The sequence below is a fragment of the Bombus pascuorum genome, chromosome 1 (assembly GCF_905332965.1).
Source record: "Bombus pascuorum chromosome 1, iyBomPasc1.1, whole genome shotgun sequence".
In the NCBI taxonomy this organism is placed as follows: Eukaryota; Metazoa; Arthropoda; class Insecta; order Hymenoptera; family Apidae; genus Bombus; species Bombus pascuorum.
The window spans coordinates 20,508,758-20,524,456 of record NC_083488.1 but is presented as its reverse complement, the minus strand read 5'-3'; the positions used below and the strand labels follow the sequence as shown (position 1 = coordinate 20,524,456).

The 15,699-nt window shown below is 29.2% G+C and overlaps 2 protein-coding genes and 2 long non-coding RNA genes across 5 annotated transcripts; 2 read left to right on the top strand and 2 right to left on the bottom strand.

The window, feature by feature from the left end:
• The first annotated feature begins 697 nt into the window (after positions 1-697).
• On the top strand, positions 698-2,345 carry LOC132907660 (uncharacterized). Its single transcript, XM_060960966.1, has 2 exons — positions 698-1,073; positions 1,253-2,345. Exons 1-2 carry the CDS (start codon positions 846-848, stop codon positions 1,973-1,975), a joined length of 951 nt encoding a protein of 316 aa, XP_060816949.1. The 5' UTR covers positions 698-845; the 3' UTR covers positions 1,976-2,345.
• A 1,306-nt stretch (positions 2,346-3,651) lies between these two features.
• LOC132907654 (fatty acid hydroxylase domain-containing protein 2) lies at positions 3,652-14,691 on the bottom strand. Of its 2 annotated transcripts, none has more exons than XM_060960951.1 (6): positions 14,529-14,691; positions 6,480-6,609; positions 6,228-6,331; positions 5,489-5,816; positions 4,747-5,019; positions 3,652-4,530 (listed from the first exon to the last, which is right to left on the bottom strand). In XM_060960951.1, the coding sequence occupies exons 1-6, from the start codon at positions 14,572-14,574 to the stop codon at positions 4,371-4,373; spliced, it is 1,041 nt and encodes a 346-aa protein (XP_060816934.1). In that variant the 5' UTR covers positions 14,575-14,691; the 3' UTR covers positions 3,652-4,370. The 2 variants fall into 2 exon arrangements, with proteins under 2 accessions (XP_060816934.1, XP_060816924.1); XM_060960941.1 differs by lacking the exon at positions 14,529-14,691 and adding an exon at positions 9,913-10,067.
• On the bottom strand, positions 13,764-14,396 carry LOC132907695 (uncharacterized). The gene is made up of 2 exons (XR_009658241.1): positions 14,079-14,396; positions 13,764-13,844 (listed from the first exon to the last, which is right to left on the bottom strand). It is a non-coding gene; the product is annotated as an uncharacterized LOC132907695 (long non-coding RNA).
• Positions 14,052-14,676, top strand: LOC132907699 (uncharacterized). The gene is made up of 2 exons (XR_009658242.1): positions 14,052-14,107; positions 14,493-14,676. It is a non-coding gene; the product is annotated as an uncharacterized LOC132907699 (long non-coding RNA).
• Positions 14,692-15,699: the final 1,008 nt, after the last annotated feature.

Here is a 15,699-nt window from a genome sequence, read left to right as displayed (position 1 = left end):
TTTTACAGAAAAAACATAATTATTAAAATTCAAAATGAGCTAATAATTTAACATATCCAATCAAATTCCTATGCTCCTATTAATAAAAATCTATAAAAGATTTATCTCCTAATCTTATTTGGTGTCTAAAGTGTAATTACATATTTAATTCCCGATATCAAATAAATCTTCATACTTTTACATAAAGATTATCCTCATCAATAATAAATTAATTTTTATTTTAAATAAAGCTTGTTTGAAATCAAAAATATACATATTTTATATTTAGAAACTCCATTAACTGCATATTTTTTGTTGTCATTAGATAATCATTTATCCATAATAAGATAAAAGCTTGATGTGAAAAATTTCAACAATTAGATATATATGTATATACAATTACTCAGGTAATTGATCAAACACTCTTTCAAATAGAATTACTTTTTTAAATCAGGACCAAACAATTTGAATTATTCTGGAAAGTTAGAAAAATTACTTTACTAGATAACGCAAAAGTGTTTGATCAATTATGTGAGATATATAGAGATAGAAAAAAAAAGAAAATAGAAAGAATAAAAGAAATTAAATTTATATTTTCTTAAACATAAATTACTAAAATTGAATTATTTAAAATCACAACAAGAAAAAAAGTGAAACCCTATGCATTCAATTAGTGGGATATATTTATACTATATGTTTCTACATGTATATTTACGCAATAGTTAATGCCTGCTTATGATGGAGCGAGAAGTTTCTTAGTGGTTGAGGCCACTTTTTTTTTTAGTTTTTCTATATTTTTATAAAAGTTTTAGCCAGATTCATCTGCAATTGGCCATATTACGAAATACAATTCTATAATTAAAATAATGAGTTTCTTTATGATGCAGAAATTCCATAAATTAATTCTGTTTATATGGCTCGTATCTGTTCTAACCTTATCTATCAGTGTTGAAATTAAAACAGATGGTGATACGATTTTAACGTTATCGTTAAATGCAAGCTTTACTGATGGAGATTCCAAACCTGAACATCAAACTTTACCTTCGCCAATTCAATTTACATCTGAATCTGTTAATTCTGCTAAAACCCAAAACGTATGTAGTAATGGTATTTGACAATTAGTAAGCATAGAAATAATTATCTTTAAACTTAAACTATATCATTTAAAGAACGAACGGTTTGTTTAATATGTTTACAATCTTTTCTATTTAAATAAGCTACATATAATGATGACAAATAAATATATAACTGAAATATATAAATGTTATTACAGAAAAATGTTGCCACCCCTTTAGTTGCAGGGGAAGGTGGCCCAATTTTAATTATTTCTACTACTGAACCAACATTTTCTACTAATACACATAAATATATAACAAATGCTACTGACAGTTTAGATGTACGAGATAATGTATCAACAGAAGATGATAATGTTCCTTATGTAAAAAATAAAAAAACCGCTTCTAAAATTGTATCAAGGAAAGGAGCAAATTCTTCCTTTGAAACTATATCATCCAATGATACGAAGACAATAATTAAATCTTTAACAACAACAAATGTTCATAATATTGGAAAGATTGATACAAACATGAATGAATTAAAATCAAATATTACTGAGAAGCATACAAATAATGTTTCAAATACTACTGTAAATAGTACTTTGCAGGTTACAAATGTGATACAGCAGAAACTACCAAGTGCAGCTGTAATAAACAATGCATCGTCAGTCCGAGAACATAAACATAAACCAACTAGAACACAGGCAGATTCTCATAGTGATAAGGAAGCATTTATAGATCATGCTAACTCATATTACTCAGGTTCACGCTTAGAAATGCCAAAGAAAATTGATTATGTTTTACCAGTTATTGTTACTCTTATAGCTCTGCCAGTTTTGGGTGGTATTATTTTCATGATATACAAACAAGGTAGAGATTGTTGGGATAAAAGACACTATCGGAGAATGGATTTCCTTATTGATGGGATGTATAACGATTAATGTCAACAAATATCATTTAGAAAGTGGGATCCTAATGCTAGTTTTATATATGCAATATATAACAATTGAATATACTATTCTGCCATTATTGCTGCAATGAACATATACATATATTCCATATACAAATACTTATAAATTTTTTGGTTTACTATAACTTGCTGCATATATTTTTATTATTTTACTGCCTTGATATGAGATTTGTTATTTTATATATACTATGTCATGTATGAAATTGGAACATTCATGTTTGTAAATTTGGATAAATGGTGCTTAGGAAAGACAATATGGAAATAATAACAAATTTACAATTATAACAATAGCAATATTTTATGATTTGTACAAATAAAGTAGTTTCAAAGTTAAAATTTAATCTTATTTTGTAAGATAATTATTAACTTGTTTATAACTTTTATAGGTGAAGAAATGTACATTAAAATAATTTTTGAGATTAATGGTTTTACTCAAATAATTTTATCTGTAAATGATTTATTATTAACTTATGCTAATTTATCACTAAAAGTTCTCAATAGAGAAATAAACGTATTACAAATTTGATTGCGAGAACAGTATTATTATAATTTATTTTAATAACTCAAAGTAAAATTTTTCTGGTAACAATATGAAAATGTTTTTACATTAAAGGAAATTGGCTTTTTCTATTTCCATATAATTTCCTTCTCACTATATCTTGGTTGTATTGTTAAATTTAATAATGCTCTTGAGAATAATTTACGAATTGTAAAATAATAATATCTAGTTCACCAAAGAAGTATCTAATTTGAATAATTTGATATTTCAATTTAATTCCTATAATTGTTAATTGTTATTTACATTTTTGGAAAGATATGTTTATGTAAAACAATAATTATTGCTATAAACATGCGAATGGAATAGAAATTGAATGTCCATTTGTAAATTTATTATACTATAGAAAATATAAGCAATATTTTATGTAATTACTTTATCTAATAAGGTTTCTGCAATTGTTATTTGTAATAATGGAATTTTATAAATTTCTTGTTTATTTAATGTTCGTAAAATTTGTATGTTATCTGGGTGTAATAAAGCAATAACTATTTATATATATATATATATATATATATATATATAAAGATCATTCATATTCTTATAAAATATAAATACTTGTAACTAAAAATGTTTGATTATTTTTTACATTATATATTACGTTATATTACCTTTCATTTTATATATTATAATTACATTTTAATGTAAAGGAAAATTTGTAGTTTTGATTTTTTCTTTTTATTAGTAAGCTTGTTATGTAGATACATAAAATTATGCATATTAGCATTGCATATAAATTACAAAGTTTATAATAACAAAGAATAATGTAGCCATTTCTGATAATAATCGTTAACAAATTATAGGATAGTTATAAATATGATATATAATTTTGTATACATGTATTAATTTAATTTATACATGTAAAAATTTATTATACGAAAAAATAGATGAAGCTTCAATTCCGTGATTTGATCTATGTTTTAGTATATAAATAAGTTTGATTAGAGAAAGAAGTTATTGATATTAATGTCTTCAATACTTTTAAATAGTTTGACTTATTTTGCAAATTTAAAGCTTTAAAGTGCATAATCTTTGATGGCTAGTAACAATCTACAGCAATTATAATTTTTACTATAATACTACAATCTTAATTTCATCTTAGATTAAATATTTATTGCTTTTATTATTGAATTAAATATAAAAATAGTAATTGTCACAAATAGCTTTATCTTAATGTTGTAATTTCAATATAAATATAATTTTGTTAAGGAGATGTTTTCACAATATTGCTATGTCATGTAATTATTAACAGGGTAATATCCAGATGAAATACTCAATATCTTTCTAAATTTCCCAACAATGTATTTGTCGTAAAAAAGATATTCTAATAATCTAAAATTCGCCCATTAAAGTTATGGTAAAATTCTTTCCGTTATAATTTTAAAACGATCATTTTTACATCTGAAAGTATTCGTTATAAATACTCTCAGAAAGTTACATTTGTCGTGTTTTCATACAAAAAAATTGTTTACGCGGATAAATTATTTAATAATAATAATATTACAATCGCACCATTGTAAAGTTTGTAGTAATTGAAACTATTTACAAACTGATAGTAATAAAAAATATGCAGTTTCTGCATAAAAAAATGTACTTAGTTGACTAACGATAAACATTAAAAAATTTTAACTTATACTAATATCTTGTTGATTAAATTTAATTCATCGATTGTTCTCCACGAAAATCAATAAAATAAGAAGAAAGAAACAGAAAAATACTACAAATGTAGAAGTATTTATACTGCATTTCCATATTAAACATATTCTCGTACTGAACTTTCATATTTAATCACGATGTTCGATAAAACATTCTACTTAGATTTATACTTCGCTTCATCCGGAAAAGCTTCTCTTGGAGGAACCAAGCTAAGCATCATTATATGACGTTGATAAGCTCTGGAATTACGAAATTGCGTATCTGTTCCGTGAATTCGATCCAATACTCCCAAAACTCCAAAGCATTGATTAAATCTAAAATATAATAAGTTCAATATTCAATATTAAACCTGTATATAAAATATATTTATATCGCTAGAGATTTATGAAATACTAGTAAGAAAGTAAACAAATTATTTTATTAGCGCGTGTACAACTCAGTTCAATCTATTTAATATTAGGGATAAATAATCTCAAAAAAAAAAAAAAAAAAAAAAAAAAAAAAAAGAGAAATGTATGAAAATTACTTACTTTAAGTGGTGAAAATCGTGAGCTTCTGGAGATGGAAAGAACGGTAGGTGGTAACCAGAATGAGCATTTAATGTAGAGAGAATAGCAAGCGAGAACCAAAGCCAAGCAGTAGCCACATGAGAACCTACGATGAATACTCCCAAAAACGGTGGTAATAGATTTGAGCCAATGTGTTCTAAAGGATGACAATATAGCGATGTTACAGCTATAGGGGCCGTCCATTCGTGGTGCTGCTTATGTATATACTTATAGAGATAACGGCTATGCAGAAATCTGTAATGTAATTTTACTTTTACATAAGTTTGTTTACAACAATATAGGCATATAAAACACTACGTAATATACATACGTAATAATGCAGAGGAACATTTATTCAAATGTGATTTTAATTGCTTAGTAAGATAATTAAAAATTATTTTTCTGTTTATCTATACAAAAGTATTACTCCTTAATTACTTTAAGCAATGCACATAATGAATCATTTTAATCTACTACACACATAAATAGAAATGGTACAAAAAATAATACAAGAAAGATTTAGAAACTGACATTTGGCACATTTAATTTTCTTTTAACTCAGTATACGTACCTTTCAAGATGAATTAATTTAGGGATTAATACAGGCCATCTCGTATAATCCATATTTATTAACGATAAAATGTTTTCTAATGAAGCTTTATGAGCGACTTAAGAGCAAAGTTAACAAGATACCTTAATAAGGGGTAAAAAAGAAATTGCATACCTATGTGAGTAATAAAATCCAATTTCCTCGCATAATATGTGGATGGCGATTTCAACGAGCACCCAGTGGAAGGTCGGCAATTCGCGTACAGGCGGATAACCGCGCCATTCCATAAGGTGATAACTGACGCACGCTAGAGGAACTCCAACAATGATCTGATTGAATAGTACTTGAGCGATTACTTTGCACAATTCTCTCGTGTCGACTGGTTCGTTCGTACCCGGTTGTATTTTGTATTTCCGCAAAGCAGCCGGTCGATTAGTTATGTCTAGAATCGTGTAAATCCCGCCGAAGAACCAATATACGAAGAACATTAGTCCCAATGAGCCTGGAACGTATTAGTTCCAAATTTGTAATTTTTTACAGTTTTGCAAGAAATCGGTAAACATACGTAAGACAACAAGAATGTTCCAAGATAAGTTTCAAATAATTTCTTTCTTTAGTAGATCTTGTTTTTGTTCTCGTATAATAAAATATCATATTTGTATAAACATCTTTTTTCTTAAATAAAAAAAGAGGAAATAAAAGATAACTCAATTGTATATTATCGTATATCATGTTTCATAGAAGTGTAACATCTTCCTTATTATTAATATCTCTAACGCATTTGAAATAGTTTTGTGATAAAGTTCAATTCCGATGGCATCATCATCATCAATCGATCTCGAACTGGATTTTTCATTTTTGGTACTTATCTAGGAACTGCTGTATATATTCTCGTTGTTTTATCTTGATATACCATGAACCCAAAGCGTAAGAGGATCGTCTCCTAATGTGTCTAAGATTGTGTCCCATTGTGCTTGCCAGAAATCACCAGAGGCTCCCCAAAATCTTTGTAAATGCCTAATAAATGAAAGTATCGAAGCAGTGAAATGATTATGGTAAACATGAGTTGTTCAATCTTAAAGATAAAGATATCTCTTAATATTTGATTGAATTGCAAAAATACGGAAGCCATATTTATAGGTATATGTCATTCGTTAGAATTTACCATGTTAACGAGTTGCAGAACGCAGCGAACGCGATCACTACGGTTCCGATTACGAAAAGGACGCTTCTTAAACTCGAAAGCAAAGTTGGTGGTGTTTGATTCTTACAATCATCGCCGGTCGCAGACGTCACTGTAAAAAACAGATTGTTATTAACTTTATGTATAGTTTTTATAGCTCTTTTGATTTTTGAATTTTATATCATCACAAATGGCATTTAATTTATGTAATTTGGAAGAGATATTCTTTGATCTTGTCGTTATTATTACTTAAGCTCGCCGTTTTTTTCAAAAATTTAAATTCACATTTAATAATTACATCGAGCAATTACTTATTTTAATTACTTATCCAGTATAATGTTTTGTTTCCTATTATGTTCCAGAAAAGGATAGTAATGGCAGAAAGTTCGGTTTCAAATAAAAATGTGTGAAAAAAGACGGCGAGACGTTTGCACAACAGGACGTTATACAAGATAACCCGGATTCGATCGACAATGCATTGAATAGCCACTTGACTTTAGCCCTTTCAAACGTGCGATTACGTGCAATTACCGTTTTTAACGTGTTCGCGGATAAGTTGCACGAAACCGATTATCGACGTTCGAATTATTACATACCATGCCATACCATATTTACGAATTCAACATTTTTACAAAATATAACAATTTTTACACGGAAATGGTATATGTGAAACATAAAAAAGACTATTATAAACGGATACATTTATTACAAAAATTATGTCGATAAAATGCTGATATTTAAAGATTTTCTATTTTATATCGTTAAAATAAAAGAAATAAAATTAATTTCTTTTTATTAAACTATCACAGATATTTTAACAAGCAAAAAATGAATAAATACGTGGCAGTCAGGGAAGGTCGCATGCATGACTAACAATAAAAATTAATACAGTAAATTTTGTGATAGATGATGCTTTGCTTGTTGTCTTAACGAATGGCATCAATGTTTAAATCAACTACGAACATGCCATCCTGTACGTCAAGATCTAATTAAATACACGTAGAACCATATTGTAATGTATTTGCAAATTGATTTAAGTATTGCTTAATATATATATGAAGTGTACAGCTTACAGCTTTGAAGCGATAGAAGAAAAATAAAAATCTCATTAGATGAAACAATATGATTTCGAATAGTGCATCATATAGTGTATTATATATGACTGCTCTGGAAGTGGAGCTTAAAAATCTATGTGACTCATTTTCTTTTTTAATGAATCATTTGTTAGACATATTATTCTGCTGTTATCTATTGAACATTTTATCGCGCATCAACCAGATTAACATGTCCTTGGCTTTTTTATGCTTCGATTTTCCTTCCTGTTAGCTAATGTTTATTTAAAGCCCCCTTTATCTTCCCTTATTCAATCTTTTCAATATACATTAACTTTTAAAATATACCTATCTATTATGCCATTAAATTTATTTTAAAAAATATATATACATATATATATATTACAAAATTTAGTTTATCTTTCACAGTAACATCAGTCTAAATCACATCCTCTTAATGATTTCTCATAAAATTTGAACTGATTATGAAGTTGTTTGATGAGATGAACAGATAAAACTAATTATAAATGGATATACTGTGTCGGAAAATTTTGTTCGTCTAAACGAATAATTTTTATGTAAGGCACACCAATATGTCATGCTTTTGTCATGTCTTTTGCTGATGCTTTGATTATCTATAATATATAATTTTATATATATATCATTTTTTAAAATAATTTCTATAAATCGTCAGACGTAGAATTTTCAAGTCACGTTAAAAAGCGACTTCTGCTATAATATCGCAATACGTAAGGGTGAAAGTTTCACGAGCTCTGAAAACATAATGAGATTTCACTTGTAAAATAAATACATCAATTCTCGAAGAGTTTATTTTTACGCTCTCGATAATATTGACAGACATACTTGTGTTTAATCCGTATCCGTAACATTGATTTGTAATTTGCCGTGGATACTCATACTTGTTATATTTGTTTAAGTTATAAGTCTTCAAAAGTTATGATATTATCATTGTTATATAATCGTGTTGCAAGTGTAACAGCTCTTTCCCGAAAAACCAATATCATGATATCTCACCATCGTGAAAATTTCAAATCTAACATTTCATACGGAAAGATTTATCATTGCCGCACATGCAATAACACATGGAAATTTGTACAAAATTATTTTTGTTTCACGATTGCGACATATTTCGCAACTTCTGTTTAATGTTCATATTATAGTTACAAACATCTTTTGAAGATTAGATTCTTCTACAACAATTTCTTCGGTAATATTTCTTTGTGTAGCATCAATGATTTCGGATCATTGTTTTACCTATAATTCAATGATAGAATTTATAATACCATAGTAATCTTTCTAAGATAGAGTTTTTGAGTATGGATAGATTTCGTATTCATTATCTTTATTTCGAGATTGTTTTATTTCGAAAATGTATCATTTTCTATTATTGAAGATATGTATATTTATCTTCGTTTATACATTTATGGTAAATTTAAAGATGTAAAAATGCATAGAGTGTACTTATATACATTATATACGAAAATATATGTAAAATATATCATTACGTATAATATCTAGTGGGTGAAGAAAATTTTTGTAGTGCGAATTCTCGTGAAAAAAAAAGTCGAAAACGTACAGTACAGATTTTACGTACGAGTCTTCGCTTTCGAGAACATCGAGTTTGAAAATTTGTTAAGTATATTTAAACGGCTAATCAGAGACGAGGTATGAATAGAAGACAATCGGTAGGAAATTACTCTATATGCGAAAATAAGACAATAATGTGAAATAAAATTTTTCCATTTCAAACCTTGTTTTCAAGAAGTTTTCGACAGTTTGGACATATTTGGCTAAGAACTAGCTTAGTACAGGCACATAATAAATTTTCAAATTTAGTTTTCTCGAAAACAAAATATCTTATGAAAAAATTTTATTCTACATTTCTTACTTATTGTCACATGCAGAATAACTTTCTGTCGATTATTTAGTCTTGTTCAGTTCGGAGTTATACAAGTTCAAGCATACTTGTCAAATTTCCAAACTTGATTTTCTCGAAAATAAAGTATCACACGCAAAAACTTTACTCTATATTTTTGATTAATTTTTTCACGAAGAATCATTCCCTACCCGGTCGTACTGCTATTGTCGGAACACTTTATAAATATCTGCAATTTATTCGTAACAAGATTTGAAGAAAGTCTCCTTAACGTGTCAAGTAAATACATAGCTCCCTCTTTGGTTCACAAACTCCACTGAACATCTCGCACATGGTGTGCGTCACAAAGCGCGGATTCGAAGAAAGGAGAATTCGAAGTATGTATTTATAATGTACATTTGCACAATGACACGTTTCATTCACGTTTCGAGACATATTCTCGTCTCTGTCTTCACTGATATTATACCTTTTCGTCGAAAAAAAGTTTCGAGTAGTGCCATTGTGAAACTTGTCCTCAGGATCTGATTAAAACACGCACTTTTTATATTCACGCTCTTATGTTCAGACTTTGATGTACGGCATTGCGTTGTCGAGTGACACATACTGGCCGAACTCGTGTTCTTTCATCCTTAACTATACCTCAGACAATATAATCGCCCCTCCACCACTCGCTCCTTTTTACTTATACCACTTAATCTTTTACTAGTCCGTGGAAGTAAATATTAGATCGTCAAAAGTCCATTAACCGCTGCTAAATATGTTTATGTTTGATTTCTGATGATGATGTTTCGAGTATTTTGAATGGAAGTTAAATCAGTAGATTTTCTTCGATAAGAATTCAACGGTTTTCTTATAATTGATTTATCTTTATATTTCCCAGTTTTATTATGAAAAATAATTTCATCGTCAAATTTACCATCACAAAGTACATAGTTATAATTATTTTTGAAATATTTTCCTATTAGTCATGAAATTCTTGTTTTATACGAATCTTAGTTCTTATTTTTGTAAATATTTTTCATATAAAACTACAATGTTTTGTATAATATACATATGTACATATCTATATGTCATAATGACAAAGAGCATATACAAAGTATTTTCGTTGACGCTTAAGTATTCCAAATATGAACGTACACATTTAAATGAATCACTGTTAAAAGAATGTGTAAAACTAAAATGTTGTTCACAAGTCATTTTGCATTAAATTATTTGATAAATATTCAAATAAAAATAACTAATTTCCAACTAAAGAGAAGAATATATGTAGCTTACATGAAAAGTATTAAAACTGTGATACTAAAAATTTAGATTGCAATATTTCATAACTTATGAGTACAGTGTATGTATAATGCGTTGCTGGTAAGTTAGCAGATGGAAGGAATGCGGGTCCGATTGGTTATTTCTGTTAGACTCAACACAATCATAAAGATAGCACGCGTATTGGCCAAAAGTGTCACATATGCAGATAAAACAATATAGCAACGTGTGACGGTGAGCGATAGAAAGCAGTACCTCCCTTACCCCTATGACGCCCTGACGAGCAACGTTGTTTGATTCGTGAATATTTGAGTCACCGAACGCGTTACTTTACATCTAAACGATATAATTAAGAGATGCTCTTTAAATTTTAATTTACTTACGCTATCTACATGAACATTATAGCATTTACAACACATTAAAGTGTAACATTGATAATAACGATAATATATTCACGACCTTTATATATATTATCCTTTTTATGTAGAATCATACTAGTTGGATATAAATGGATCCGATTGTAATATTTTTTACGCTATAGTTCCAATGTCTTACTTATGTTTGTGCAATAAATTTGCAAAAACAATAGTAGAGAACAAAGCATCATTATTTTTTAATTTTCTATTCTAAATAAACACGAATTCTATTTTACACATAACGGACATGTAAACATCTTTTTATACTAATTACATATATGTGAGTCATATAATAAAAATGATGAAATAGATAATAATTTTTCATATAAAAAAATTGCTTTTATAAAAAAATAAAATAATCCAAAGTTGTAACTAGTTGGTTAAGCTTAAAACTCCATAAACGGGTTAAAGGCTTAGATAAGTTATATTAGAGAGAACATATATAATTCAAATGCTAAGCATATAACAGCTACCTTAAATGTCGAGTTAGATTAAAGGTGAAATACATATAACGTGTAAGCATTCTACAAATTGAACCACCATTCATAATCTGCAAGCATCAACACAGTATATATAGTAATAGAAATACAAAAAATTCAATAATATACATTTTTTATAGAAATAGTATGAAATATTAGAATATTGAATTATTTTATTTGCATTAAGTACATAGTGTAACGTATACAGGGTGCGCCGTTAGAATTCGGACAGAATTCAATTTGTAGTTCCCACCATATTAGAATTCAGATGTTTGTGCTGATTGACTCTGAAGTTAGTTAAATATGTCAATAAGTCTTCTATAACCTCAAAATGACAGAACTCGTTAAGCAAAACCCGGAATACGATAGAAGAGCGGCGATTATAGAAAGTCTTCGCGCCGGGAGAACGCCGGTCGAAATTATAAAATTCTTTAGCTACCCAAGATCGACGGTATACGACATTGCTAAGAGATACGCAGCCTCAGAGTGGTTCGAGAAGGGTTCTCCTTCTCCGGCGAGAAAAGTTCAGGTTAGGGAAAAATCAACAAGGACGCCAGAAATTATTCAAAGGGCCCAAGACATGATTTTGGAAGATCCGGGAACTTCTCTCCGAAAATTAGCCTCCGTCTTGGGGGTGAGTGAAACGATTGTCCGTCGAATAGCTCAAGAGGATCTTAGATATGCCTCCTACGTTCTCAAAGTCCGTCAGATGCTCTCCGAGGCCGCCAAGCTTAAAAGATTTGCCCGTTGTCATTTGATTCTGTGTTCGTTAAAACACGAAGCTGCTGGCCGCATTATGTTTTTTTCCGATGAGAAAATTTTTACTGTGGATGCCAAAGTGAATCGGAGGAACGACCGTTGGCTGGCCCACAATCTCGAAGATGTTCCTGTTGTGGGCAAAACCAAATTTCCAGCAAGTGTTCACGTTTTGAGCGTTGTCTCAAGTGAGGGCGACGTCATGCCTCCGCACTTCTTCCAAAAAGGCGAAAGAATCACAAAGGAGGTTTATTTGGAGGTCCTGAAGACAGTAATAAAGCCGTGGATGGAAATTACGGCTTCTGGAAGGCCGTATTTATTTCAACAAGATGACGCACCTGCTCACACAAGTCATCTTGTTCAAAATTGGCTCTCTGACAATGTGGACATGTTTTGGTCGAAAGATTTCTGGCCTCCTAACAGTCCCGACCTAAACCCATTGGACTATTACGTGTGGGGCGTTATCGAGAGACAAACTAATAAATGCAGGCACCCCAACGTCAACTCCCTACGAGCTGCTATCGAGTCAGAATTCGCGACAATTAAACGCGACCAGTTGAAGTCAGCGTGCTCGCGCTTTAGAGCAAGAATAGAGCAGGTCATAGAGGCAGAGGGTGGTTACATAGAATAAAAGTTCTCAGCAAGGACCCTTTAAATGAGATATAACAACATTTTCATGTGTTTTTGTGTATTGACTTAAATAAACAACTTTCTGCACAAAACTTCTTTTGTCCGGATTCTAACGGCGCACCCTGTATATAAAATAATTGCATAAGGAAATATGTACATATATATTAATTGTAACTACAATTAAGTATAGTTTCAGTTATGAAGATTTGTTAAAAAAGGAGATGAAGAAGATGAATTTCATAACATCGTTGAACATTTTTGCTAGATTTTGTTAAAAATATTTACAATAAAGAAACTTTGCTTATTATATGACTTGATTCGAAAATTGAATCGCACGTGACAATTTAACCCGATTAAGGTCAAACATTGCTCTCGCATAATTTGTCCTATTGCACCGTGTATCTTTAAACAGTTCAATTATAATTTTATTTGATTTATATCTGTGCAATAATCTGTTGCATAATATGAATTATGGATATATACTACTTTGTCTGGAATATAGTTCGACTCACAAAGCATTACATGTCTATATCTTGCGTGCAATAATTAGATAATATGTGTGGAATTAATTAAGAAAGAAATTAATTATGAAATGCGGAATTAATTAAGAAATTTAAATTTAATGCAGACTATTTAATACATTCAACACATACTTACTTCTTGCGTGTTCGAGAATGTATTTATTTTATTCTAAAAAAACAGTTCCCTCTGTTATTTTTAGAAGTGAGTACATCGTAAATTGAAAAATATTGATGATTATATGTGATACTAAAATGTTTTCAATATTGAATAACTTTAATTTTTCAATTCGAAATCAATTTATAACTTCGATACTATTGTATGATACATTCACCTCTCTATAAGAAAAAGGATTACTTACTTAACTAAAGTAAAGGATTTATTTAACACAAATAAATAAATAGCTTAATCTACGTTCATATCAACATTGCCTGTATACATTGTAAATAAAAGCTTCCACAGTGGGAACGGTGTATATATCCTTATTTTTGTGCATGATACGATAAGCGGGGCCATGTTAATGTCTTGATGAAAACACTAATTTCATTATTGATTAAATTCATATCGCTCACCTTGTGTCTGTGATCGTGGCTATGGACAAGTTGGTAAAATAAAAACGATAATTTCATAATTACGATAACCGCTATACAAATCAAACTTATTAGTGAGCAAAAGATAAAAGACCAAATTGATCAATTAATGCGCGTTTATTTACATCTCCGCCTACAGCTTTCTTCCCTCCAAAAGTGTATGTCAATAATCGAATGCATATCGACACATACATATACACATATACATCGACATCACATTTGAAATCGTAGAATAAGTGAAAAAATGTAGAGAAGGTGAAAGAAGTACAATCAACCGCCAGTAAACTATACTTAATAAACGAAAACATACAGTTCAACGAATTATGGTTTTGCTTGTGGTAACTGTCACAGTGCCGCCGTAGATTCACTCGACTTGTTCGACGTGTTTTATTCAAGAGTCAACAGGAAGAAATCGAAATGGTCTCTTCCTACCTTTGAACTGGTTCTGCACGTCCATCATGGTTGAAGATGGTAGCATTTAATGAAAAAGCCACGGAAATTCTTGCGTCTGAAGTCAATGGATCGCATTTGCCACAGTATACATGATAGTCGATAAACGCAGACCGTTGATACTGGCAAATGCGCCGTAGCACCAAGCGCGTACCTCCAGCTCGAATATACGTATACATATACATACACTTTCATGTGTACAACTATATATATGCATGTGTATATACATACATACATATATATATATAGATGTGTATAGATCAGTATAGATGGGTATATATAATAAACCGTATTCTATAGTGTACAATGCAATCTATATATACATGTGTATATGAAAGCTGCGTTTACGCATACGTATTAGGTTAGAATTGTACTTAGTTCTTTTTCTTTTCTTGTTAGAGCTGACTACCATCAACTTACTAAAAGAGAAAGAAACTTGATTAGAATAATATTTGAAATCTATTTATTCATTCACATTCATTTCCTTTTTTATTCTTTATATAATTTATTAATAATTGTTAATAAATACTATGTATTTACTGTTAGATGTTTAATATTTAAAAAGAGCGCTTTAAAAAGTAACTAGATTTTGCATGCTATTCTGTAGGTGTTGAAATGTTTTCTGTTGCACAACACACATAAGAATCAGCTGTTATCACCTGTTGTGTTACGATGTATGTACCTATATTGAAATGTACGTGATAGGTTACAATAGGATTATTTTCTTTACTGTTAAATGATCGTTTGAAGTTAAACAATTCATTATTTGTAAAATACAATAATCCAGTTATTGTAAACTGACTATTGATTTTATAAAAGTAAAGAAATAAAAACTAATTAATATACAGATAAATTTTTAATTATATCAAAATAATAAAAGAATAAAAAATTGTATAAAAAATTATTTAGTTTTAATGAACGATTTACTAAATATACTCCTATATTATTAAAACATGAATAAAAGATAGTATAGTGAATTTTGCTAAAAAATTATTTTCAACAACAATACTTATGCAATCTTACATTTTTACAATTGTGGTATGTTTATACCCTACATAATCTTGTCTGACAAATATAAACAATTTTATTAAAGTTTCTAATAAAATATTGCAAAATTAAATCATTAAATTTGTCGTTTTCATAGTAAGATAAT